Source organism: Heterodontus francisci, chromosome 16 (genome assembly GCF_036365525.1).
Source record: "Heterodontus francisci isolate sHetFra1 chromosome 16, sHetFra1.hap1, whole genome shotgun sequence".
In the NCBI taxonomy this organism is placed as follows: domain Eukaryota; kingdom Metazoa; phylum Chordata; class Chondrichthyes; order Heterodontiformes; family Heterodontidae; genus Heterodontus; species Heterodontus francisci.
Window position 1 is genome coordinate 70,279,704 of NC_090386.1, and position 25,741 is coordinate 70,305,444.

The 25,741-nt window shown below is 43.0% G+C and overlaps 1 protein-coding gene across 1 annotated transcript in view; it reads left to right on the top strand.

The window, feature by feature from the left end:
• LOC137378486 (XK-related protein 7-like) overlaps positions 1–25,741 on the top strand; it is a 213,499-nt gene that overhangs the window by 172,891 nt on the left and 14,867 nt on the right. Inside the window, exon 2 of the mRNA XM_068048820.1 lies at positions 16,145–16,344. Within this exon, the coding sequence (XP_067904921.1) occupies positions 16,145–16,344 (200 nt within the window). The remainder of the gene's footprint in view (positions 1–16,144; positions 16,345–25,741) is intronic.

The window sequence follows — 25,741 nt, forward strand, 5'->3', positions numbered from 1 at the left end:
TTGATGGATGGAGCATTTCTGACATCCTGCCCCATGATGTTCGTTTTCTTGAGGCTGATGGTTAGGCCAAATTCATTGCAGGCAGACGCAAACCTGTCGATGAGACTCTGCAGGCATTCTTCAGTGTGAGATGTTAAAGCAGCATCGTCAGCAAAGAGGAGTTCTCTGATGAGGACTTTCCGTACTTTGGACTTCGCTCTTAGACGGGCAAGGTTGAACAACCTGCCCCCTGATCTTGTGTGGAGGAAAATTCCTTCTTCAGAGGATTTGAACGCATGTGAAAGCAGCAGGGAGAAGAAAATCCCAAAAAGTGTGGGTGCGAGAACACAGCCCTGTTTCACACCACTCAGGATAGGAAAGGGCTCTGATGAGGAGCCACCATGTTGAATTGTGCCTTTCATATTGTCATGGAATGAGGTGATGATACTTAGTAGCTTTGGTGGACATCCGATCTTTTCTAGTAGTCTGAAGAGACCACGTCTGCTGACGAGGTCAAAGGCTTTGGTGAGATCAATGAAAGCAATGTAGAGGGGCATCTGTTGTTCACGGCATTTCTCCTGTATCTGACGAAGGGAGAACAGCATGTCAATAGTCGATCTCTCTGCACGAAAGCCACACTGTGCCTCAGGGTAGACGCGCTCGGCCAGCTTCTGGAGCCTGTTCAGAGCGACTCGAGCAAAGACTTTCCCCACTATGCTGAGCAGGGAGATTCCACGGTAGTTGTTGCAGTCACCGCGGTCACCTTTGTTTTTATAGAGGGTGGTGATGTTGGCATCGCGCATGTCCTGGGGTACTGCTCCCTCGTCCCAGCACAGGCATAGCAGTTCATGTAGTGCTGAGAGTATAGCAGGCTTGGCACTCTTGATTATTTCAGGGGTAATGCTGTCCTTCCCAGGGGCTTTTCCGCTGGCTAGGGAATCAATGGCATCACTGAGTTCCGATTTGGTTGGCTGTATGTCCAGCTCATCCATGACTGGTAGAGGCTGGGCTGCATTGAGGGCAGTCTCAGTGACAGCATTCTCCCTGGAGTACAGTTCTAAGTAGTGCTCAACCCAGCGGTCCATCTGTTTGCGTTGGTCAGTGATTATGTCCCCCGATTTAGATTTGAGGGGGGTGATCTTCTTGATGGTTGGCCCAAGAGCTCTCTTCATGCCATCATACATTCCTCTGATGTTTCCGGTGTCTGAGGCCAGCTGAATATGACTGCATAGGTGTTGCCAGTAGTCGTTTGCGCAACGCCTAGCTGTTCTTTGTGCAGTACTTCTGGCTGCTTTAAGTGCTGCGGATGTTAAATCGCTGGGGGCTTTCTTGTAGTTCAAAAGTGCAATGCGCTTAGCGGCTATGACAGGTTCCAGCTCTTCATTATGAGATTGAAACCAGTCTGCATTTCTCTTCGCACTTTTGCCGTAGGTGGTCAAAGCTGACTCATAGATGGCGTCTCTGATGTGGGCCCACTTGGTCTCAGCATCCCCTGTGGGAGTGTTTTGAAGGGCTGTTACAAGTGAATTTAGAAATTTTTGTAACAGCTGTGGGTGAGAAATTCTGCTCGTGTTGATGCGCGGGTGGCCCTTCTGCTTGGAATGATGCAACTTCTTTGGTCTGAGTCTAACCTTGCTGCACACCAGGGAGTGGTCGGTGTCGCAGTCCGCACTGTGGAAGCTGCGTGTGATTTGAACACTGTTTAAGGCGGCTCGCCTTGTGACAATGAGGTCTAGCTGGTGCCAACGACGTGATCTTGGGTGCCTCCATGAAACCTGGTGACAGGGTTTAGTGTGAAAGAACGAGTTGGTGATGCAGAGGTTATGATAGGTACACAACTCAAGCAGTCTCTGCCCGTTCTCATTCATCCTTCCAACGCCATAGCGCCCAAGGCAGGAGGGCCATGAGTCATGGTCGGCCCCAACCCTGGCATTAAAGTCCCCCAGCAGGAATAGGTGTTCGGTGTTGGGGATGCTGCTAATGATGTTATGGAGTTGTTCATAGAACTGGTCTTTAGCTTCAGGTGCGGAACAGAGTGTTGGAGCATAGATGCTGAGTAGGTGTACTGGACCAGAGGTGGTGAGCAGTCGGATGGACAGTATGCGTTCCGAGCCATTTGAGGGAGGCTCTATCATGCTGAGCAAGGAGTTTCTGATGGCAAAGCCCACTCCATGCTGTCTTGGTTCTTCAGGATCCCTGCCCTGCCAGAAGAAGGTGTAGTCTTGCTCTGCTAGAGAGCCACTCGCGGGGAGGCGAGTCTCCTGAAGTGCTGCAATGTCCACATTGAGTCTACTGAGCTCGTTGTTAATGATGGCGGTCTTCCGAGAATCGTTGATTTGTGTAAGGTCTTCCGACAGGCCAGGACACATAGTTCTGACGTTCCAGCTTGCAAAGCGAAGGGCTGGTACCTTCTTTCCTTTTTTCATGTTGTTTGGTGCGGTGTATCAGTACTGCCTTATTGCATCCGTCCTCATGCCTCTCTCTCAAAATCCTTCTTTATTGCTCCTAAGTCCCAGAATTTACTTCCCTTACTTTTTTTATATCTTTCCTTCTCTCTGCTCAGTTTCTGCACTGAGTCCTCATCCTTGGTCATTTCAACCTACATCTCAATAACCTCTAGTCCCCTGTACTCAACCTAACTTCATCCTCCTGTCTTTCCTCAATCTGTCCTTTATAAATACCCCACCTCTTTAATTCCCTCAACTTCAAGAAGCCTTGTAGCCTCTCTACACCCAAAGTCTTGATCACTGGTGAGTCACAGAATTGTTTCAATCATCATTTGTCAGATATATCCTGGCATGTGGAATGTTATGATAATTCACCTATTGGCGCTTTAAGTGATCAATCTCGAGGACAAGAATAACCCACGCCCCTTTCTTTCTGTATCCAACTGCCTCTTTAAATCCATCTCTACCAATTGTATCTTCCCTCAATATGGGAAACTCGTATTTTTCTATTTCCAAGATTGAGACCATTGATGCAGCTACCTCTAACGTATCCTCTCCTCCTTCTTGCCATTAGTCTGCAACCCACTCTAGCCCAATCGCCATCTTGTTACGACCAGGTGCGAAAGGTGTCGAGGGGTCTTTTGTTGTCTTTACCTGGTCTTATTGTAACAGGGTTTTATTTTTAAAAGCACAGTTTTGAGCTCCCTTTTTGTGAATCCTTGTTCACAACCTTCCAATTATAAGGCAAAGAAATGAGCACAAACAGGCTTTCTTTGGTTTAAAGAAGAAAGATGAAATTTATTCAACCATAAACTTAAACTCTAATTCAGTTAACGCCTACGGATATACAGTGCATTTACACTAGCATGCAAATGCGATATAAACATGCCGATTGGGACAGAAAGGAGCAGAGGAAAAGATAAATAGAACAGTTTGAAGATATGGTCTTGCTTTTCGTTGGGGCCCAGTAGTCATCTAAAATCTTGTTCACATAGGAAACCTTTCTCTCTTTGAGTTTCATGTGTTTTCACAAGATTCAGTTCCTTGGGAAGAGTTGAAGGAAGTCAGACAGGAGAGGAGATGTTCTCAGTCCATGAGCACACAGCGTTGTCTGTTCAAAACCCTTTGGGCTCCCAGAACCTGCTGCTCCTCGACATGAGTTTTTATTGAGAATGGGAGAGTGTTTTTAAATTCTTCTAACAGGATTACTTCTCTGAGAGTCTCATAGCTGAGCTGTATTTTTAAAGCCGTCAGTCACTGATAAAAAGCCAGCTGCTTACTTCTTTCAAACTCAAGATACCTTTCAGGTGAAGCAGCGATTTACTTGTACTTCTTTCAATGTAGTATACTGTATTCGCTGCTCACAGTGTGGTCTCCTCTACATTGGGGAGACCAAGCGCAGACTGGGTGACCGCTTTGCGGAACATCTCCGCTCAGTCCGCAAGCAGGACCCTGAGCTTCCGGTTGCTTGCCATTTCAACACTCCCCCCTGCTCTCATGCTCACATCTCTGTCCTGGGATTGCTGCAGTGTTCCAGTGAACATCAACGCAAGCTCGAGGAACAGCATCTTATCTACCGATTCCTGACCAGTGGGAACAATTTCTCTTAGCTTCTACCCTGTCAGGCCCTTTCAGAATCTTGTATGTCTCAATTAGATCGTCTCTCATTCTTCTAAACTCCAGAGAATTTACTCAGCCTTTCATCATAGGACAACTCCCTAATCCCAGAGACCAATTTAGTAAATCTTTGCTGCACTGCCTCCAGTGTAAGTATATCCTTTCTTAAATGTGGGGACCAAGGCTGCACACAATATTCCAGGTGCGGTCTCACCAAAGCCCTGTAAAATTATAGGCGGATAGGATCAAAGAAAACCCTAAGGCTTTCTATAGGTATATCAGGAATAAAAGAATGACTAGAGATAGGTTAGGGCCAATCAAGGATAGTAGTGGGAAGTTGTGTGTGGAATCGGAGGAGATAGGGGAAGTGTTAAATGAATATTTTTCGTCAGTATTTACAGTGGAGAAAGAAAATGTTGTCGAGGAGAATACTGAGATACAGGCTACTAGGCTAGATGGGATTGAGGTTCACAAGGAGGAGGTGTTAGCAATTTTGGAAAGTGTGAAAATAGATAAGTCCCTTGGGCCAGATGGGATTTATCCTAGGATTCTCTGGGAAGCCAGGAAGGAGATTGCAGAGCCTTTGTCCTTGATTTTTATGTCGTCATTGTCGACAGGAATAGTGCCGGAAGACTGGAGGATCTGGAGGATAGCAAATGTTGTCCCCTTGTTCAGGAAGGGGAGTAGAGACAGCCCTGGTAATTATAGACCTGTGAGCCTTACTTCGGTTGTGGGTAAGATGTTGGAAAAGGTTATAAGAGATAGGATTTATAATCATCTTGAAAAGAATAAGTTCATTAGAGATAGTCAGCACGGTTTTGTGAAGGGTAGGTCGTGCCTCACAAACCTTATTGAGTTTTTTGACAAGGTGACCAAACAGGTGGATGAGGGTAAAGCCGTGGATGTGGTCTATATGGATTTCAGTAAGGCGTTTGATAAAGTTCCCCACGGTAGGCTATTGCAGAAAATGCAGAAGTATGGGATTGAAGGTGAATTAGTGCTTTGGATCAGAAATTGGCTAGCTGAAAGAAGACAGAGGGTGGTGGTTGATGGTAAATGTTCATCCTGGAGTATAGTTTCTAGTGGTGTACCGCAAGGATCTGTTTTGGGGCCACTGCTGTTTGTCATTTTTATAAATGACCTGGATGAGGGTGTAGAAGGGTGGGTTAGTAAATTTGCGGATGACACGAAGGTCGGTGGAGTTGTGGATAGTGCCGAAGGATGTTGCAGGTTACAGAGGGACATAGATAGGCTGCAGAGCTGGGCTGAGAGATGGCAAATGGAGTTTAATGCGGAAAAGTGTGAGGTGATTCACTTTGGAAGGGGTAACAGGATTGCAGAATACTGGGCTAATGGGAAGATTCTTGGTAGTGTAGATGAGCAGAGAGATCTTGGTGTCCAGGTACATAAATCCCTGAAAGTTGCCACCCAGGTTAATAGAGCTGTTAAGAAGGCATATGGTGTGCTAGCTTTTATTAGTAGGGGGATCGAGTTTAGGAGCCACGAGGTCATGCTGCAGCTGGACAGAGCCCTGGTGCGGCCGCACCTGGAGTATTGCGTGCAGTTCTGGTCACCGCATTATAGGAAGGATGTGGAAGCTTTGGAAAAGGTGCAGAGGAGATTTACTGGGATGTTGCCTGGTATGGAGGGAGGGTCTTACGAGGAAAGGCTGAGGGACTTGAGGTTGTTTTCGTTAGAGAGAAGGAGGAGAGGAGGTGACTTAATTGAGACATATAGGATAATCAGAGGGTTGGACAGGGTGGATAGTGAGAGCCTTTTTCCTCGGATGGTGATGGCAAACACGAGGGGACATAGCTTTAAGTTGAGGGGTGATAGATATAGGACAGATGTCAGAGGTAGTTTCTTTACACAGAGAGTAGTAGGGGCGTGGAACGCCCTGCCTGCAACAGTAGTAGACTCGCCAACTTTAAGGGCATTTAAGTGGTCATTGGATAGACATATGGATGAAAATGGAATAGTGTAGGTCAGATGGTTTCACAGGTCGGCGCAACATCGAGGGCTGAAGGGCCTGTACTGCGCTGTAATGTTCTATGAACAGCATCTCATCTACCGATTAGGCACACTACAGCCTGCCGGACTGAACATTGAGTTCAATAATTTCAGAGCATGACAGCCCCCCACTTTACTTTCATTTTTAGTCATTTTTAGTTATTTTTTCTTCCTTTTTTTTTACATTCCTTTTTACATTTTTTACAATCTTTTTTTGCATTTATTTCATTTCATCTTAGTTTGTTCAGTTTGCTTACCCACTGTTTTTTTCAGGTTGTTTTTCTTCAGGTTTGCACTTGCTGCTGTTCAATATTCAGTATATTCACACCTAATCTGTACTAATGCTTTGTCTTTCAACACACCATTAACATATTGTTTGCCTTTGCTCCGTGACCTTTTGGTCAGCTATGTGGCCTGGTCCAATCTGCACCTTCTCCTTTGTTATCTCTTGCCCAACCCCCACCTCACTTGTTTATAATCTGTGACTTTTCTAATATTTGTCAGTTCCGAAGAAGGGTCACTGACCCGAAACGTTAACTCTGCTTCTCCTTCCACAGATGCTGCCAGACCTGCTGAATGAATCCAGCATTTCTTGTTTTTGTTTCAGATTTCCAGCATCCGCAGTATTTTGCTTTTATCAAGATAGATGTGATTGGCTTGCTTTTTGAGGGTTCTAAACTTCTGGCGATAGGCTTCGGGTACTAATTCATATACCCCAGGATAGCATTTTTGGTCAGTTCATAGTTTGATGAACTCTCATCTGGCAGCAAGGATTAAACGTCATGGGCCTTTCCAGTTAATTTGCTTTGCAGGAAAAGAGACCAGGTCTCAGCTGGCCATTTTAGCTGCCTTACCAGTTTCTCGAAAGACACGAAAAACACTTCCACACCTTCCTCATTGAATTTTGGAATTAGTTGGGCAAGTTTTATCGATCTTGTACCCAATCCTGAATTCTGATCCTCCATATTGGCCATGCTTTCACTAGGGTTACTCTGTCGCCCCCTAGTTAACTCAAGCCACTTCAGCTCTCGCTCCTCGGATTCTTTCCGGAATATTCTTTCTCTTTCTCTCTCTCTGCTCTCGTTCCTTCTCCTGTCTTTCTTTCACTTCACGTTCCATTTGGAAGGCTCTCTCTTTCTCCCTCTCTTCTCCCTCTCTTCTTCCTCAAATTCAAGTTTACTTTGTTCCAATTATATCTTTGCTAACAATACCCTGTCGAGTCTGCATCTAACCCTGTTTTTGTTTCTTCAGATTCAAGGGAACAACGGTTGGCGGCTAGCCTTAGGAGTTCAGACTTCCTAGCCTTGTCATGTATAGTGATCCCACACTGCTCAGCCATTTTCCTCAACTCCTCCATAGACCGTGCTTTTAAACTATCCCAAGTTGCTTCACCCTGACTTGGAGAGCTACTCGCTTCAGTTGCTGACAGTATACAATCACACACAACCACAAGAAAACTTGTATTGATATGCTGTTTTTGATTGGGAACAATTTGGCTTCCCACTTCAATTTTCACTCATTTTTTCTGTGGGTAACAATCCAGACACTAGCACCCAATTTCTGTTACGACCAGGTGCGAAAGGTGTCTCGGGATCCTTTGCTGTCTTTACTTGGTCTTATTGTAACAGGGTTTTATTTTTAAACAGTGTTTTGAGCTCCCTTTTTGTGAATCCTTGTTCACAACTTTCCTATTATAAGGCAAAGAAATGAGCACAAACAGGCTTTCTTTGGTTTAAAGAAGAAAGATGAAATTTATTCAACCTCAAACTTAAATTCTAATTCAGTTAATGCCTGCAGATATACGACGTGCCCATGCTAGCATGCACACGCGATGTAAATATGCAGATAGGGACAGGAAGAGCAGAAGAAAAGATAAGTAGAACAGTTGGAGGCAATATCTTGTTATTGTTTCTTGAGCTCGCTGTAGTCCTTGATTGAAGATATGGTCTTGCGTTTTGTTGGGGCCCAGTAGTCGTCTTAAAACCTTGTTCACGTAGGAAACCTTTCTCTCTTTGAGTTTCACGTGTTTTCACAAGATTCAGTTCCGTGGGAAGAGATGAAGGCAGTCAGACAGGAGAGGAGATGTTCTCAGTCCATGAGCACATGGCGTTGTCTGTTCAAAACCCTTTGGGAGTTCAAATTCGAAGAAAACTCCCAGGTTGCCCAGCAGGTTAGTCTGTGACTAGCTTCTTATATGAAACAGTCTCTTCAACATCCTTCAGAAGTTCAAATTCTCTGCAACAACCAGTTAGCCATGTGACTAAAAATGGTCTGACCACTTCTGTGTATTGGGGAAACAACTGCTGGGTCCCCATTGTTTCAACATTTTCCAGTACTATGCAAATGTCCTTCCAGTCAGGGCTTGCAATTTTAAGTTTCTGTTCATGTGGAAAAATAATGTGTGCCTCAGTCTTGGCAGGTGGGGGTTTGCCTGACAATCTCTTTACAGATTTTCACCTGTCCAAGCTCATCTTGCTCATAAGACCCACCCCCTGCTCCTTCAAAGCTTTGCCCACTCAAAATACTTTCATTACTCCATGGACATGGTTCCCTTGAGCACTGTCCCTCTCCTCTTCAAAGCCACCCCCATCCTCCATCTCCTCATCTTTGGCATTGGCATTCTGTCCAATCTCCCTTCCCCTTGCTCTCTAACATCTGTGCTGCCACCTTCCAGCTCCATTTTCATCTCTCCTGCTCAAAATCCTCAGGAGGAATTTTCCCAGGCAAGGGGGGGTGGGTTTGGGTGGATGCAGGGAGTGAAATACCCTAAAATGATTGGGATCCGTTCACGATCCTGCCCACTTCCAGGTTTCGCCAGGGTGGGATTGGAGGCAAGTGGGGAACCCCTGGGCAGCTGTCGAGCAAGGCATTTAAATATTATAATAAATACTGAACTGCTGTTTTAACCTAGCATTCTGGATTTCCCCGCCAGCGCATGAGTTTCCCTACCTGTCAGCAACTTGCCAGGGTCACTGAGGTGAGTGCATAGCAGGGAGAGCTTCTTCAGTGAAACTGACAGACTGGTGTTACGGCCACATCCGTGCTTTGTCACCTCCAGACTCAATTATTTCAATGCTGTACTGGCAAGCATCTCGTCCTCCGCAATCTGTAACCTCTAACTCGTCTAAAACCCTATTGCCCATTTCCTATCTTGTGCCAAGTGCCAATTAGCTATCACTCCTGTCCTTGCTGACCTACATAACCTGCTGGTTCCCAAAGTCTCTAACTTAAAATTCTCATCCTCATGATAGTTCCTATTTCTGTAACCTCCTGTAGCCCTGCAACTCCCCAGAGCTCTTTATTCCTCCAACACTGGCTTCTTCTGCATTGTCCTTCCCTTCACCCCTGCTTTGTTGGCCTTGCCTTCAGTTTTTTAGACTCTGCGCTCTGAAATTTCTTTTCCTAGACCCCCCGACTCCCTATTCCTCTCCTCCTTAAAACCCACCTCTTTGTCAAGCTTTTGGTCACATCTATCTATCTCCTTTGGCTTGGCATCCATTTTTGTCTGGTTACACCACTGTGAAGCACCTTAGATGTTTTTTGGTATTAAAGGTGCTATATAAATGCAAGTTGTTCCATTGCACTCAAGAAATGGTACCAGTATTCCAAGTATGCAGCCTACTGAATTCATTATTTTAGAGGACCTGCACGAGGTTTATAAAATGAAAACCTTCACCGTGCAAGCCAGTATGTATCAAGATTTGTGAGCATCGTCCTTGGATGACTTTGTATTGTACTCTCGCATAAAATCAAGCAAATCAGTTTTCTTACTCTCAGGAGGGTCTTTCTGCTATTACTTCCCTGTTACATTTACATGGCAGAAACAATTCATGAAGATTGACACTTGACAAATTGAATAGGCAGCTATGTACCATGTTTGAGAGACAATCGTGTTTTATAGAAGAAACTTGCTTAGTAATAATTATATACTATCAAACAAGAATGTGTAATGATCAAAATGTTATCCAAGACTTCAAACGTTTTCTTTAAAACCTACTGACAGGCACCTCTTTCAAAGGACATTAGGCATCTTTGCATCAAACTGCTACACGTATTGGCAGATCATAGCAGCAAAAGAACAGAAACAGGTAGAACTGTACAACTTTGACTGGAACACTAAGCTTGTTTGGAATCAATCACAGTTTTGAGGGATGGTGACTTTTGGATTATGCAGTAAGTCGCTCTATGAATGATTAAAAATGTATAACCTGCTTACCTGGGTTTGGTTACCTCTACTTTAAATAGTCTCTCATCATGGCATTTTGACGAAGGAACCTACTGCTACTTTTCATTTTGCCACTTCAGAATGTGGGAAAGTACTACAGGTTGATTTCTCCCTCTACTGTTCTCTGTTTTTGTGAAGATGAATCTTCACTTGACATGTCCTTTTGACAGCCACTTAAGATTGAAAGTTTGCGATCTGAGTAACTATGGATTCAGATTCCTGGGCCTGGAATTAACTTTCAGCATGATCGCCAGCAGAAGTGTGGCAGGATAGACTGACTCGCAAATTTTCCAAGGTCAGCTTAATTTAGATTTCTTGGGCAATATTCCTGCTTCCAATTGGGAGCTTACCATTAGAGTGGTGAGATATGGTGATTTCTGGTGCAGAATTTTATTGCCCTTCTATGACCCTTCCAAGCTACTCAGCCCTGCAAGGAGTTCAACCACCTTCCCATATCAGGAAAGGAAAAATGAGCTGCATCACATTAAGAATGTATTTTACAAAGCAGCCCTGAAATTCTGTAGGGGTTCTGCCAGTCTCCTGGTGTAACTCCAGTGGGTGATTGGCAGATTCCCTAGGAGAATGGCATAAGCAGTAGAATTTCAATATCAGCCTGTTTAGCACTTACAGCCACCACCTCCTCACTGTCTGAAGGGCATCAAGAGAGCTTATCATTAATGTTCAGGCGAGTCTGTGGTGCCCTTGACATCTCTGGCATTCTCTTGCAAACGTACCTTCAGTCACCGCCTAACCACTAAAAGCCTCAAATGATGGGTATTGCTTGTTTCCTGCAGCTGCCGTTACACCCATTATGGCCTGCCTGCTGACACCTTGGTATTTACATTCTGTATTCTTAAAGGTCAAGACAGCCCACTACGTAAGGGAATGATTACCTACTGCTGGTGACCACCCACCATCAGGCCTCTTGTGCTCTACGAAAAGCAAGTATTAAAACTTCTAGATAGCACAGGAGTCGGTGTGAAGGTAGCAACTCCAAGTTCATCTCAGGATTTGAAATCAGGGTCACCTCAGTCTGAAGACTCTTATAGAAATGTGCAGCAACTGCATAACACAATCCAGGCATAAGAGTTTAATGTTGCAAATGATGCTCAAGATCAATAGATATATTCACACATTGGAATGAAAATGAAATAATGTCAGCATTAAAGTTTTTTGTGCATGCTTACATTGTGAAGTAACTTGTTAGTAGTTGTATGAGCTGAAGGACACAGAGAGGGTATGAAGAAGTTGCCATTGTGATGGGAGGAGGGCTTACTTGTATTAATTCAGGTGGTGTGGGTGTTGCTGGTAAGACGAGCATTTATTGCCCGTCCCTAATTGCCCTTGAGAGGGAGGTGGTGAGACACCTCCTTGAATCGCTGTAGTCCATGTGGAGGTAATCCCACAATTCTGTTGGGTAGGGAGTTCCAGGATATGACCCAGCGACAATGAAGGATAGCTATCTGTATACAAGCCAGGATGGTATGTGACTTAGAGGAATTTGCAGGTGGTGGTTTTTCCACCTGCCTGTTGCCCTTGTTCTTCTGGGGGTAGAGGTCACAGGTTTGGGAGGTGCTGTTGAAGAAGCTTTGGCAAGTTGTTGCAGTGCATCTAGTAGATGGTACACACTGCAGTCGCAGTGGTGGAGGGGGTGAATATTTAAGGTGGTGGATGGGGGCACCAATCAAATGGGCTGCTTTGACCTGGAAGATATCAAGCTTCTTGAGTGTTGTTGAAGCTGCACTTATCCAGGCAAGTGGAGAGTATTCCATCACACTCCTGACTTGTGCCTTATATTTGGTGGAAAGGCTTTGAGGAATTAGGAGGTGAGTTACTCGCTACAGAATGGTCATCCTCTGACCTGCTCTTGTAGCCACAGTACTTATGTGGCTGATGCAATTAAGTTTCTGGTCAATGGTGACCCCCAGGATGGTGTTGGAGGGGGAGTTGATGATAATGCCATTGAATGTCATGGGGAGATGGTTAGATTCTCTCTTGTTGGACATGGTCATTGCCACGCCCTTGTGTGGCACGACTGTTACTTGCCACTTACCAGCCCAAGTTTGAATATTGTCCAGTTCTTGCTGCATGCGGGCATGAATTGCTTCATTATCTGAGGTGTTAGCATGGGACTGAACACTGTGAAATCATCAGCAAACGTTCCCACATTTGACTTTCTGATGGAGGGAAGGCCATTGATGAAGCCTAGGACATAGTGACATGACATGACAACAGTGACTACACTTCAAAAGTACTTCATTGGCTATGAAGTGCTTTGGGACACCCTGAATACATGAAAGGTGCTACATAAATAAATAAATTATTTTTCGTATTTATCATTCCAGTCCACTTCACTTTCCACATCTCCATTTAAGGTAGCATATTCCCTACCCAACTCGTCAATTCATACTAGCACCATCCAAAACCTACTTCAAGCCCACAAAGTGTTCATTTTATTTGTCAGCAAACACTGAAGCGGACTGGGTTCCAAAACAGTAACAGTGTGGATACCTCAGAGCACCTCGGGCACCTCCCCCAACTAACTACTGACATTTTGAAAATATCAATATAACTTCCAGTAGACAGTTGGCTCCAAAATGTTGTATTTCTGAAATTGATTCAAAGAAACACCAAACCACAGAAGATGCTACATCCTGTCTTATTTAGGATTGTGATCCACCCAAAGTAACTACAGTAGAAAACAAACTCTAATCATGAGTATTTCCTGTAGTTGAACAAGAAGAAATGTGTTTTTGAAAAATCGTAAATGAACATGGTGATACAGACATTTGGGTATTTCATGATTGGAGGCAATGGAATTCATTGGTTTGTGAGATACATTTCACCACTTTTTTAATTGGTAGAGAAAGGAAGATTGGAAAGATGGATTTAAATAGCACCTCATCGCATTTCTCAAAATGTTTGGGTGGCACAGTGGTGCAGTGGTTAGCACCGCAGCCTCACAGCTCCAGTGACCCGGGTTCAATTCTGGGTACTGCCTGTGTGGAGTTTGCAAGTTCTCCCTGTGTCTGCGTGGGTTTCCTCTGGGTGCTCCGGTTTCCTTCCACATGACAAAGACTTGCAGGTTGATAGGTAAATTGGCCATTAGCAATTACCCCTAGTGTAGGTAGGTGGTAGGGAAATATAGGGACAGGTGGGGATGTGGTAGGAATATGGAATTAGTGTAGAATTAGTATAAATGGGTGGTTGATGGTCGGCACAGACTTGGTGGGCCGAAGGGCCTGTATCTCTAAACTAAACTACCCATTCTAATTTGAATAATACCAGGGATACATGAAGAGAGAAGAAAATTTGAGGAAAAATGCTGATCTGGACTCTTCTGGTTACAAGAGCGTGCAGTGTATTTTCATTTATTTTTGTTCCCTATCAGCTAACTGTTCTGTCACCTGGCATCTTGATTTATGTTTTAAATAAAAGCTTCATGTCACATAATGTAAAACTCTACTCTGAAAACTAGCAGTCATAATAGTAAAATATTGCAATGTTAATGGAAGTTACAAGCTCCAACAGCTAAAGTGTAAAGCTAGGCATACTAGTTTAAAGATGTTCGTACTCAAAATAAATTCAAATTTTGACATTATTTCAGTTTAAAGTACCAGATAATTTGAATTAAGCATCTTTGAATTAAGAGGTGTAGATTGAACAATAAAAGGTTGATGACAATTGGGTCGAAATTCCTGGGTGGAATACATCTGTGGTATTTTGATTATTTATTGTGAAAAACTAACCCTTGAAAAGGTGCGCTGGCCATCATCAGTTGTTAAAGACTTGCAACTATTTTTAAAAATAGATCTTGTTTGGTATTTTGGACACGCATTTTCTTGCAGTTATAAGGGTTGGCCTAAACTGTTGGTTGCTTTACAGAGAGTATATTTTTTAAATAAAGGGTCAAGGTCCCTGCGGCGCAGTGGCTAGCACCGCAGCCTCACAGCTCCAGTGACCCGGGTTCAATTCTGGGTATTGCCTGTGCGGAGATTGCAAGTTCTCCCTGTGACCGCGTGGGTTTTCACCGGGTGCTCCGGTTTCCTCCCACAGCCAAAGACTTGCAGGTTGATCGGTAAATTGGCCATTATAAATTTCCCCTAGTATAGGCAGGTGGTAGGGGAATTGAGGGAAGGTGGGGATGTGGTAGGAATATGGGATTAATGTAGGATTAGTATAAATGGGTGGTTGATGGTCGGCACAGACTCAGTGGACCAAAGGGCCTGTTTCAGTACTGTATCTCTAAATAAAATAAAGACTGAACCAAGGTTGTAAGAAGTTCAGTAGAAGATGAGGTGCATCAGGCAGTAGTGGTTACTTGACAGCAAGTATGGGTTTTAATAGGCTGAATATCGTAGGAAGATAGAAAAACTGTTGAAGGTAAGAAGTTCCAGGCGAACACAGATTAAGTTGCATACTATTACCAAATGGGAGCACTGGAGAAGGAAGCATTAAAAGTGCACAAATAAAAACAAAAGGTGCTGGTTTCTATCTCCACAGATGCTGCTGGACCTGCTGAGTGCTTCCAGTGCTTTGTTTTTATTTCAGATTTCCAGCATCCGTAGTATTTTGTTTTTACTAAAAGTGCACAATTTATTTTCACATGAAAAATTATGGTTGCATTTAAGTTATTATACATGCAGACACTTCTTGTAAAGGTTTGGAAGTTTCTTTGAAGGATTGTAGAATGTGGCACATTTCTGCAGGAAAGGATGTTTTGAGAGTGGCGCAGATGTCACTTGCAGTTGACTTTTCCCGACTGGCCACATTTTACACATCCCCACAGCGAGTCTTGCATGTGAGGAAGTTCCTTTGGGAAATCAGGAACATGCACCCCTTGACGGAAAATAATGGGGTGGGTATCCACGATTTCCCGCATTCCAGGAGGTTGAAGCTCTGTCCTAGGAACAAATTCATAAACATGGTTCTTACAACTTTAGGGTTGGTACAAAGCCACACTCATGTTTAAAATTGTATAAATGCAGCCTAAATTTCATACATAAGCTGGTATGGCACTAAACTGTGAATGTCAGTCAACTAGCTCTGGCACTGAAAATTAACTCTTGCAGCTAGAGAGTCTCATTCCTTCAGGTTTTAATTGTTGAAGATTTTAAAAATATACTTTGCCTTTTTTTCCTTAATCGAATCTTTCTTTCCCCCTCTATTTCTTTCTTTCTGATTTGACATTGAATTCACCCAATCAAATTTACACTTCCTTCTCAGTTCTTGCGCATTTTACTTCACAGTTCTTCAATCTGATCAGTTAAGGAGATACACAGCTGCTTGGCCTATGCACTCAGGTCCCAGACACCCTGTTTTCCTCACTGTGACATTATCAGCTCGCACTTTCAGCAACTTGACATGCAACAAAATTTTGAAAAAGCAAGATGTCCGAGGGCAAATCGAATGAACAGCAGAAACTATTAGGTCCCCTGCACTCTGCAAATTATGGCCCATTATCTTGGCTAGTGACCATAATCTTCCAATTTTGAAGTTATCTTCAGAATCTTCGTAACAAAACGCATCAACACCTTTAAAGTAGCATCTATCAAAAGCTCAGGCTATGCATTTCAATGGCATAGGGATAAAACTTTGACTTTTGTTCTCACTTGAAATATTTAACAAGTCCAGCAGTGGATCGGTTACAACCCAATCTTAGAATCTGTTCGATAAAGCAGCAACCTTTGCCTACACTCACTATTTAAACCAACCTTTTTATTCAGTCGAACTGTATCGAAATTTAGTTGATGGTTGAGCGTCAGCTCCCATCAGCTGCTATGTACTGGACAGTCATTAATAGAATCGATTCTGTGGAATTAATAGTCACTAAATTGCCTTGAACATTATTTCTGTGTTTAAATAGGTATCTCAGAGCCATGTATCTTGGAATTCAAAGCCGTTGGCACAGAGAACATGAACGCCGACACTTCTACTGGAGAATGATGTTCGAGAGTGCTGACATAAACATGCTGCGCCTGCTGGAGACCTTTCTTAAAAGTGCACCACAGCTTGTCCTGCAGCTCAGTATTATGGTGCAGAGAAACCATATTGGAACCTTACAAGGTAAGGCTCAACAATTTGCCACAATATTAAGGCATCTGAAAAGACTATCTAAGTTTGCCCTTTTTTTGTCAACCTCACATACTTGTCACTTTCTTATTGCATTATAGATTCCCTGTCTCTCCAGAAACTGAACCAATTGTTCCTTCAACCCATTTAAACTGTCACTAGCCTGTTGTTGTTTTCATATCTTCACTGTTCTCCAAGGCAAAGGAGTTAATATTGGAAAGATTTGCAGGCTGGCAGACCACAGTCTTTCATGGCCATAACCAACTTTATACCAGCCCTATACCTGACCAGGATGATAAGCCCTGTATGGTATGAAGGTTTTATCAGTTGCCACAATCCCAAAGATGAAGGACGGGTCAGCTACTGGATGAAACTATCCTACTGGATGACGATCCAGAATTCAGAGTCGAAGGACCAGGAATGCCTGGAGTGAAACATGCACGATTCTGAAGGGGCTGGATAGGGTAGACACTGAGAGATTGTTTTCTCTGGTCATGGAATCTAAAACACGGAGGCACAGTCTCAGGATAAGGGGCCAATCATTTAGGACTAAGATGAGGAGATATTACTTCACTCAAAGTGTTGTGAATCTTTGGAATTCTCCATTCCAGAGAGTTGTAGATGCTGCATTGTTGCATACATCTAAGGCTGGGATAGACAGATCTTTGGTCTGTCAGTGAATCAAGGGATATGGCGAGCGGGCAGGAAAGTGGAATTGAAGCTTAAGACCAGCCATGATCATATTAGATGGCGGAGCAAGCTTGATGGGCCATATGATCTACTCCTCCTATTTCTTGTGTTCTTCTGTTCTTGAGTGGAGTTCGAAGCCTGCTCCTTCTGCCTCAAAGGTGGGAATGCTACCATTAAGCAAAAGGCTTGTTCCATTTTCCTGATATTCAACAATTGTTATCCTTTCAGTGGAAAAGTTTCACCTGATTCTCTTTCTTAATCTTAACTTAATAATTAATGTATATCCTACAACTAAACCTGTGGAATTGTTTGAGGAAGTTGGATATTATCCATAGGATTCTATAGAAGGATAAGCTAGATGGGGTGAATGGCCTTGCTCCTCTATATTTTGTGATCTATTCACATTTAAATTTTGAATACGTTAAGTTATTCCAATCATCTATCTTGACCCAATTTTGCCATTAATTTAAAACATGTTACCTAAACATAATTTTCATATACAGTTACTGTAAGGGGTAGGGGTAGCATCATGGTTATGTTTCTGGACTAGCAATCCAGAGGACGGAATTAATTATCTGGAGACGCAAGTTCAAATCCCACCATTGCAGTTTATGAATTTGAATTCAGTTAAATAAATCTGGAATAAAAAGTTAGTATCAGTAATGGTGATCATGAAGATATAGAATTGTCATAAAAACACAGCTGGTTCACTAATGACCTTTAGGAAAAGAAACCTGCCATCCTCATCTGGGCTGGCCTATATGTGACTTCAGACCCGCAGCAACATGGTTGACTGTTAACTACTCTCTGAAATGGCCTAGCAAGCCACTCAGTTGTATCAAACCACAACAAAATTTACAATAATAAAATCAGAGGGGCCACTTGGCATCAACCTAGGCATCAATTTCAGACATGACAAAGGCGCACCCTGCCCAGTTGACACTGCAAAGTCATCCTTGCTAACATCTGCCAACATTCCACATTCCTCTATCGCCATCCCTGGGTATGTCCTGTCCCACCGACAGGGTAGACGCACTAGAGGTGGCATACAATAAGGAGGGAGTGACCCTGGGAGTCCTCAGCATTCACTCTGGACCCCATGATATCTCATGGCATCAGGTCAAACATGGGCAAGGAGATCTCCTGCTGATTACCATCAACCACACTCCCTCAGCTGATGAATCAGTACTGCTCCATGTTGAACTCCACTTGGAAAAAACACTGGGGGTAGCAAGAACACAGAATGTGCTTTGGGTAGGAGACTTCAATGTCCATCACCAAGAGTGGCTCAGTAACACCACTACTGACTGAACTGGCCACATCCTGAAGGACATATCTGCCAGACTGGGCCTGCAACAGGTCGTGAGAGAAACCACAAAGGCAAACACCTACCTGTCCTTGTCCTCACCAATCTGCCTATCGCAGAGGTATCTGTTCACAACAGTATTGGTAGGAGTGACCACTGCACAGTCCTTGTGGAGACAAAGCCCCTCTTCACACTGAGGACATCCTCCATCAAGTTGTGTGGCACTACCATCATGCTGTATAGGACAGATTCAGAACAGAACTCGCAGCTTCATGATGTGCTATGGACCATCAGCAGCAGCAGAACTGTACTCCTCCACAATCTGCAAACTTGAGGGTCAGCATGTCCTGCACTCTACTATTATCATCAAGCCAGGTGACCAACCCTGGTTCAATGAGGATTGTAGGAGAGTATGTCAGGAGCAGCAGCAGGCATACTTAAAAATGGGGTGCCAAGCTGGTGAAGCTACAACACTGGACTACATGTATGCTGAACAGTGGCAGCAGCATGCTATACACAGTGCTAAGTGATCTCACAACCAACAGATTAGATCAAAGCTCTGCAGTCCTGCCTCATCCAGTCATGAATGGTGGTGGACAATTAAACAACTAATGGGAGAAGGAGGCTCCTTCAATGATAGCAGAGGCCAAATCATGAGAACAAAAGACGAGGCTGAAGTGTCCACAACCAGCTAAAGTCAGGATTGCTGAGTAGACGATCCATCTTGCCCTCCTCCGCAGGTACCCAGCATCACAGATGCCAGTCTTCAGCCATTTCAGTTCACTCCGCATGATACCAAGAAATGGCTGAGCACACTTGATACAACAAAAGCTATGGGTTCTGACAACATACTAGCTGTAGTGCTGAAGACCTGTGTTCCAGAACTAGCCACGCCTCTAGCCAGACTGTTCAATTACAGCTGCAAAACTGGCATCTGCCCAGCAAAGTGGGAAATTGCCCAGGTATGTCCTGTCCATAAAAAGTAGGACAAATCCAGATTTATAAAATGCAGATGATGCTTGACTAATCTAGTTTAATTTTTTGTTGAAGTAACAGAAAAGGTTGATGAAGGGAAAATGGTGGATGTTGTCGATATGGATTTTAAGAAAGCATTTGATAAAGTACCACATAAAAGGGTGGTTAACGAAATTGAGGCCAATGGAATAGGAGGGTCAGTGTCCAACTGGATAAAAAAATTGGCTTAAGGACAGAAAACAGAGAGTCGTGGTAAATGGTTGCTTTTCAGACTGCAGGATAGTAGACAGTGGTGTTCCCCAAGGGTCAGTGCTGGGACCACTGCTTTTTTTTTTGGCTATACATATAAATGATTTGGATCTTGGAATACAGAGTAGAATTTCAAAATTTGTAAATGATCGCAAACTTGGAGGTGTGGCAAGTGAGGATGATACGAACTGTCTGCATCAGGACATGGATAGGCTGGGAGAATGGGCAAACAATTGGCAAATGGAATTTAATACAGACAAGTGTGAGGTGATGCATTTTGGCAGAAGGGATAGGTTGAGGCAATATATAATTAATGGCACAGTTCTTAAGAGGGTACTTAAGAGGAACAGATGAACCTGGATGGAGGGTGAATGTGCATTGATCTTTGAAGGTGGCAGGACATATTGAGAGAGTGGTTAGCAAAGCATATGGGATCTTGGGCTTCATAAATAGAGGTATTGAGTATAAAAGCAGGGAAGTTATGCTGAACCTTTATAACGTTCTGGTTAGACCCCAACCAGAGAATTGCGTTCAGTTCTGGTCACCGTCTGCAGGAAGGTTTTTCTATTCTTTCATGGGATGTGTACATCATTGGCAAGGCCAGCATTTGTTGTCCATCCCTAATTGCTGTTGAGAAGTTTGTGATGAGGATGTGAAGGTCCTTGAGAGGGTCCAGAGGAGGTTTACCAGAATGGTTCCAGGGATGTTAGTTACAAGGTTAAGTTGGAAAAGCTGGGGTTGTTCTTCCTGGAGCAAAGGAGATTGGGCAAGATTTGATAGAGATGTACAAGATTATGACAGGCTTAGATAGGTAGACAAGGAAAAACTGTTCCCGTTAACTGATGGTACAAGGACTAGGGGATGCAGATTAAGGTTTTGGGCAAGAGATGCAGGGAGAATGTGAAAAAGAACTTTTTTACACAGCAAGTGGTAATGACCTGGAACTTGTTGCCTACGAGGGTGGTGAAAGTGGAAACATTCAATGATTTCAAAAGGAAATTGGATGGGCACTTGAGGGAAGTAAACTTGCAGGGCTACAGGAATCGAGCAGGGGACTGGAACTGACTGGATTGCTCCGCGGAGAGCCAGCATGGAATAGATGGGCCAAATGGCCTCTTTCTGTGCTGTATATGACTCTATATCCAGTCCAGCCAAATACCATCCCATTAGCCTACTTTCAATCATCAGCAAAGTGATGGAATGTGTCTTTGATAGTGCTGCTTGATCGCACTTTCTCAGCAACAATCTGCTCATCAGCACTCAATTTTGATTCCACCAGGGCTACTCAGTTTCAGACCTCATTGCAGCATTGGTCCAAACATGGCCAAAAGAGCTGAATTCCAAAAGTGAGGTGAGAGTAACTACTCTTGAAATCAAGGCAGCATTTTACTGAGTGTGGCATCAAGGAACCCTAGTAAAATTTAAGTCAATACGAATCTGAGAGATTTCTCTCCACTAGCTGGATTCATTCCTTACACAAATGTAAATGGTTGTGATTGTTGGAGGCCGATCAACTCAGCCCCAGGACATTGCTGCAGGCGTTCCTCATTGCAGTGTACTAGGCCCAACCATCTTCAGCTACTTCATCAATGACCTGCCCTCCATCATAAGGTCAGAAGTGGGGTTGTTCACTGATTGCACAGTGCTCACTTTCATTTGCAATTCCTCAGATAATGAAATAGTCTTTGCCCACTCAGCAAGACTCAGACAACTTCTGGTCTTGGGCTGATAAGTGGCAAGTAACATTTGCACCACACAAATCTCAGGCAACAAGCATCTCCAATGAGAAAATCTATCCCCTTCCCTTGACATTCAATAGCATTATCATCATCAAATGCCTCACCATCAACATCCAGGGGGTTACCATTAACTAGAAACTTAACTGAATCAGTCAGTGACTGACCTCCTGACGTCCCAAAGCATTTCAACCACCTACAAGGCACAAGTCGGGAGTGTGATGGAAAACTCTCCCCCTTTCTGGATGAGTGTAGCTCCAGCAACACTCAAGAAGCTCGACATTACCCAGGACAAAGCAGTCTGCTTGATCGTCACGCCATACACCACCTTAAGCATTCACTTCCTCCACCACCAGCACACTGTGGCTGCAGTGTATACAATCTACAAGATGCACGCTGCACCAAAATGGTGAAAGGAATAGACAAGGCAAACATAGTTTATTTATATGCCAAATTTAATTGCTGCTAAATCAGTTACTGTGTTCATACTGGATCAGTACTTTCAGAAGAATGCACTGCTGCAACTCACCAAGGCTTCTTCAGCAATTTCCAAACTTGTGACCTCTGCCACCTAGAAGGACAGGGCAGTAGATGCATGGGAACACCACCTCCTGCAAGTTCCCCTCCAAGTCACATACTGTCCTGACTTGGTAATATATCACTGTTCCTTCATCATCACTGGGTCAAAAACCTGGAACTCCCTAACAGCAGCGGGGAGTACTTTCACCATACAGACTACAGCAGTTCACAAAAGTGGCTCACCACCACCTTCGGAAATGCTGGCCTTGTACATAATGCCAGCATTCCATGAATGAATAAATTTTTTAAAAACCTGAGCTACAAAAGTATTCTTTAAATGAATTGTTTATTGTCACTTCTTCTGTAATCAAACACAACATTTGAATGTTTTAATCAAGAGCATCATTTGTTCCATTACATTTGTACTGTAGTATTGCTTGATTGTCAAAAAAGTTAAAGGATTAAGCTAGATCCACAGTTATATAGCTCCCAGATTCCATTTTCTTTGTCACCTCATCAATGAAATCAACTCAATACAGAGATTCCTGGTGATAAATCTGTACCCCACTCACTCCAATGACTTGCTGACAAAATTCCAAAGGTGTCTTGATAGAGCAGTATCCTCTCAACCTGTGAAGTTTGAGGGGCGTTTGGTAAGAATGTTCAAAATGGTGAAAGGAATAGACAAGGCAAACATAGTTTATTTATATGCCAAGTTTAATTGCTGCTAAATCAGTTACTCTGATCATATATTTACTGGATCAGTACTTTCAGAAGAATAGTGAAGGTTATGGGCAGAAAGCCAGAAAATCGAATTGTGTTAGATTAGCTGTGAAAGGGCCTTAAATTCAGTGTAGGCATTAAGGTCTCCTCCTTTCTTGAACATCTTATGTTATTTTTAAAATGGCCAGAACCAAGCTTTCATAACAAATCTAAGCTGTGGCCCAATCCAGTTAAAATAACCCAATTTGGATTGGCTCAGTTTCCTGGTCCAACAATGCACTCTTCAGAGAATTTGGCACTCATTTGATCAATCTTTGTACAAAAAATGAATTCCTAAATATTGGGTTATGTTTAGTAGATATTTTAAGAGCTGGCAGTAATGTTAATGCCAATTATTTCAATTTTGCATTTAACTAATATGGTAGTTCAATAAAATAACTGCCTGGACACAGGATATGCAAATATAGTTCGACAGTTTTAGAGTGTGTATGAACAATGGAAGAAAGCAAGAACTCGCACTTATATAGCATGTTATTATTGTCATTAAGATCTCAAATTGCTTCACACTAATTAAATATTTTTGAAGTACAATTACTATTGTTATGTAGGCAAATGTAGCAGGCAATTTGTGCACAATGAAGTCCCACAAACAACAAATGAAATGAATGACCAATTAATCTAGTTTTGGTGGTGCGTATGCAAGAAAGGAGATTTTTTTTTAAACGCAAGTCTGCTTGAATGAACTTTTCTTAATAACTGCATTTCTTTTATTTTTGGGAAGTTTGCATATTAATTCCAGCAGTAATTATTGATATATTTTAATATTCTAAAGGTTTGGTCAAGAAGCTCCTTCAAAAAAATTTGATTTGCAAACCAAAGATATAAGGAGGAAAATTCTTCTTTTAAGGAAAATTGGAAGAACGCCTGTGATTAACCTAATAGCAAAATCACATTTAGTGTGATTTTATTAGCCTATTAATTATGGTGATCAGTTATTCTCCTGTTCATTATTGAGACATTACAGTCAATCAAAACATTCAGTAACATTCCACTTCACTGTAAAGAAAGAAATTGGATTTATATAGGTCCCAATCTTAACAAAAGAGTAGGAACAGTATACGTGTATCTTGAGGCAGTCAGTGCACCCAGAAGCGAGAGTAACATTGAGGCTTGGCCAACTTTCACCACTGAGCCTGATTTCAGTAAGATTGTCAGGAAGGTCAGCCCATTGCACCTCCAGCCCATTGCACTCACAGGATGCAGTATCCACTGGTATCCAAGCTAGTATTTCAAACCTTGAAAGCACTTCTTAAAGGAAGGCAGGAAGACTGAAGGTATATACTGGTGGAAGTTGCTGTAGGGGATCTACAAAATTTCAGGATGGCTGGCAAGAGATGAAAGGTGACCTCAAGTTTCTGTGACATTCCTGGAGGTAGTGATATCAGCAGCGAGGGCCAGGAGGGATGTCCTATTCCCCAGAAATGGGAAAAAGGAGCCCAGCATTTTCACCAAAAAAAGCATAGTTGGAGGTGATGCAAGATGTGACCAGCAGTAGCATCAGCCTGAGGACCTGAATCTAGCACTGGAAACAACATGTGATATATATTTACCTGTATTGTGTGAGGCAATTTTTACTGCCATGTTAGGCCCCCACCTGCCAAGAATGAGGCACATTAATGTTGTCATGAACATTGATATTAAACTGTTACTGAAGTGAAGAAAGAACTTGTTAAACAGATCAGCCGTGGCTGGAAAAGACATTTGCATATTAACAGACAGTGATTGGAAGAGCAAAGGACCATTCCCTGACACATTCAACCCACAATGGACCTTGATCACCAGGTATTGTATGTAAGAGGAGCATTCCAGAGACTGCTAAGGTGATACAATTCAAGACGTGGTCAGATCTGTTAGTCACATGTTGTGCCTAATCTGCACTTACTCTTAAAGAATCCACGGAAGCTGATTAATGAAAGGTATAGCATCATTTTATTCACACACTAAATCATCGAGTACAAGCTCTCACTACTTGCACAGTATACTACCCATCAAGGCATGAGGTGATCAGTCTTGGACTTGCGGCTGCTCTTCTGTTCTCTGAGCCCTTGGCTCAGGGGTATCTTCTTGAATGTTCTTCCCCAGGGTTCTTGTGCCTTCCCCCGTTTCAGTCAGGGGTTAAATCTTGTTTCCAAGACCCTCCCCTCTTACTCATAGAGATCAGGTATAATGACATAATGATAATTCCTTATTTGGCTCAGTGAGAACCTCTTTACAGTTTCCCATTGTCTACTGTGAATCTAATCGTATCTTGTGTCCATAGTGACTCCTTTATCTAGTACGTGCAAGGACACGGAGTCTGCTGGCATCTTTGCTGTTCCCCTTTCTACCCAACCCCCCCTATGTTTCGACACACTGTGTAATTATGTGTAACTAGCCCTTTGTTTCAACTAAGTTCTTATGTTTTTACTGGGTCTACACACATGACTAACCTGCTTGGCAACCTGGGTTTTTCTGAATTTGTACAAACAGTTTGAACTGAGTGTGTCTGTTTGCTCCTGGACTGAAGAAGATCTCTCCTGTCTGATCCCATCTCTCTCTCAAGCCTCTGAATCCACTGGCAACACATGAACCCCAAGAGAGAAAAGTCTCCTACAGAAAACAAGGTTTAAGAAGAATACTGGGCCCCACCGAAAAGCAAGATCTACCAACAATCAAGGACTCTACAGTTAGCTCAAAGAACCGTAACAAAAACTTTTCAAATATTGCCTCAAACTTTTACACTTTATTTTTCTTCTCTTTTCTGTCTCTATTTGCATGTGTGTATCGTGTATGCCCGCTAGCGTGGGTGCATCGTGTATCTGTAGGCATCAACCAAATTAGAGTTTAAGTTTAATAAATTTCAACTTTTCTTCTTTAAGCCTAAGAAATCCTGTTTGTGCTAGTTTCTTTGCCTTATAATTGGAAAACGGTGAACAAGGATCCACCAGGGGGAAGCTAAAAACATGGTGTTTTTAAAATTAAACCCTGTTAAAGTAAGACCAGGTGAAGGCTGAAAAGGACCCCTCAACACCTTTCTCACCTGGTTGTAACACTAAAATTAGTGCATGTGATTAAAGTGGTGTCACTGCAGACACAGCTGTGGCTAGTCTGCAGTTTCCTTTGGACAGCACTGGTAAATGTGATATTGTTGAAA